The sequence below is a fragment of the Vicia villosa genome, linkage group LG3 (assembly GCF_029867415.1).
Source record: "Vicia villosa cultivar HV-30 ecotype Madison, WI linkage group LG3, Vvil1.0, whole genome shotgun sequence".
Taxonomy (NCBI): Eukaryota; Viridiplantae; Streptophyta; class Magnoliopsida; order Fabales; family Fabaceae; genus Vicia; species Vicia villosa.
This window is the reverse complement of record NC_081182.1, coordinates 8,527,112-8,528,712: the sequence shown is the minus strand read 5'-3', so window position 1 is coordinate 8,528,712 and position 1,601 is coordinate 8,527,112. Positions and strand designations below refer to the sequence as shown.

At 51.0% G+C, this 1,601-nt stretch overlaps 1 protein-coding gene across 1 annotated transcript; it reads left to right on the top strand.

The window, feature by feature from the left end:
* Window positions 1-205: 205 nt before the first annotated feature.
* On the top strand, window positions 206-977 carry LOC131657510 (uncharacterized). Its single transcript, XM_058926898.1, has 2 exons — window positions 206-696; window positions 815-977. The coding sequence occupies exons 1-2, from the start codon at window positions 206-208 to the stop codon at window positions 975-977; spliced, it is 654 nt and encodes a 217-aa protein (XP_058782881.1).
* The last annotated feature ends 624 nt before the right edge of the window (window positions 978-1,601 follow it).

The following is a 1,601-nucleotide window of genomic DNA, read 5'->3' as shown; positions in this document are numbered from 1 at the left end:
TAATTCCAAGATTGTCCTTTTTAAATTAAAGGCTAGATTTTCTCTCGGTATTATTTCACGTTTATTTTTTTCTATTGTACGGTTGTTATTTGTGCATTGTTCCTCTCAGATGAGGAACGTACTTGCTCGATTTGGGGTACCACAGGCAATAATAACCGACAATGGCACCCAATTCACCGATAGAAAGTTCTGAGAGTTCCTAGCCATGCTCGGTACCAAACAACATTTCACTTCGGTAGAACAGCCCCAAACGAACGGGCAAGCCGAAGCAGCCAACCGAGTCATCCTCCAAGGATTGAAACGAAGACTCGGCGAGGCTAAGAAAGCTTGGGTCGAGGAGCTACACAGTGTACTCTGGGCATACAGGACGACGCCCCATTCGAGCACCGGTGAAACCCCATTTAGACTAACCTACGGCACCGAAGCCATAATCCCCGTGGAAATCCGAGAGCCTTCTCGGCGGACCGAGTCACCTCTTGAGGAAGAACTCAACGACGAAGCTATGAGGGAAGAACTCGACATGGTCGAAGAGATCCGAAGTGGGTCTTCCCTCCGAGAAGCCAGATTAAAACAACAGATAGCTCTGCACCACAGCGCCAAAGTTATCAAACGCGAGTTCGAAGTCGGCGCCCTAGTGCTCCGCAGAAACATGAAGGACTTGCGCGAGGGCAATTTCGCCCCAAACTGGGAAGGCCCGTACCGAGTTTACGATAAAACCGAGAACGGCGCTTACTACCTCGAGAACCTCCTCGGGGAAAAACTTGCTCGACCCTGGAACGCTGAAAAACTCAGACGCTATTACAGCTAAAAACAGCTTAACACTCCCCGGCTACTCCCTCCGAGCACGGGAGGCCAACCTGGCACGGACTCGCGTCAAGGTACGAACACGAGCACTCCACGACAACAGCAGTCGGAACTCCCATCCAAGGGATAAGACCGGCTACACAGGGAATCCTACACCTAGACCCCTGTGGTAGTACCTGCACGGCAGAACCCCAGCTCGCGATGGGACCGTTCACGCCGCAAGCACCTGGCCTCGACCGCGGCCTCGTACTCGCTCATAGCGTACACCTGTTGTGCGCACCCGGGCCGTACCCCACACGCCCGGCAAAACCAACCAAGGCCGAGCATAGTCCAAAAACAATACGAAATACTTCTAAGTACAATACCACTCGCCCGGAATGCGAAACATAATCCAATCACATCTCCTACAACAACGAACATTCTAAGCGCAACAAGCAAGGTTAAAGCATAAACAGAAGTTGCAAAAATAAAGCATTAAAAGCCGATCAAATTGGACGGCGATATCCGAATATTACAAAATGTGACGGGCACGCAGACCCCAAAAATTATCCGGGCATAGCCCAACATACAAACAACAAATGGCGCGCAGGCCAGCAAAAGAACGGACACGTAGGCCCAAATTGACAACTAAGAATTATTCTTCCCCATCGGGAGACTCGGGCACCAGCACCCCGTCCACAATCTTTGACGTAAGCCCAATATTATCCTCCTTCAAACCCGGATTCAGAATCTTCAACTGCCGAACTGCGCAGTTGAACCCGGCTTCAGCCATCTCGGCAAGACTGAGCTTCAACCCA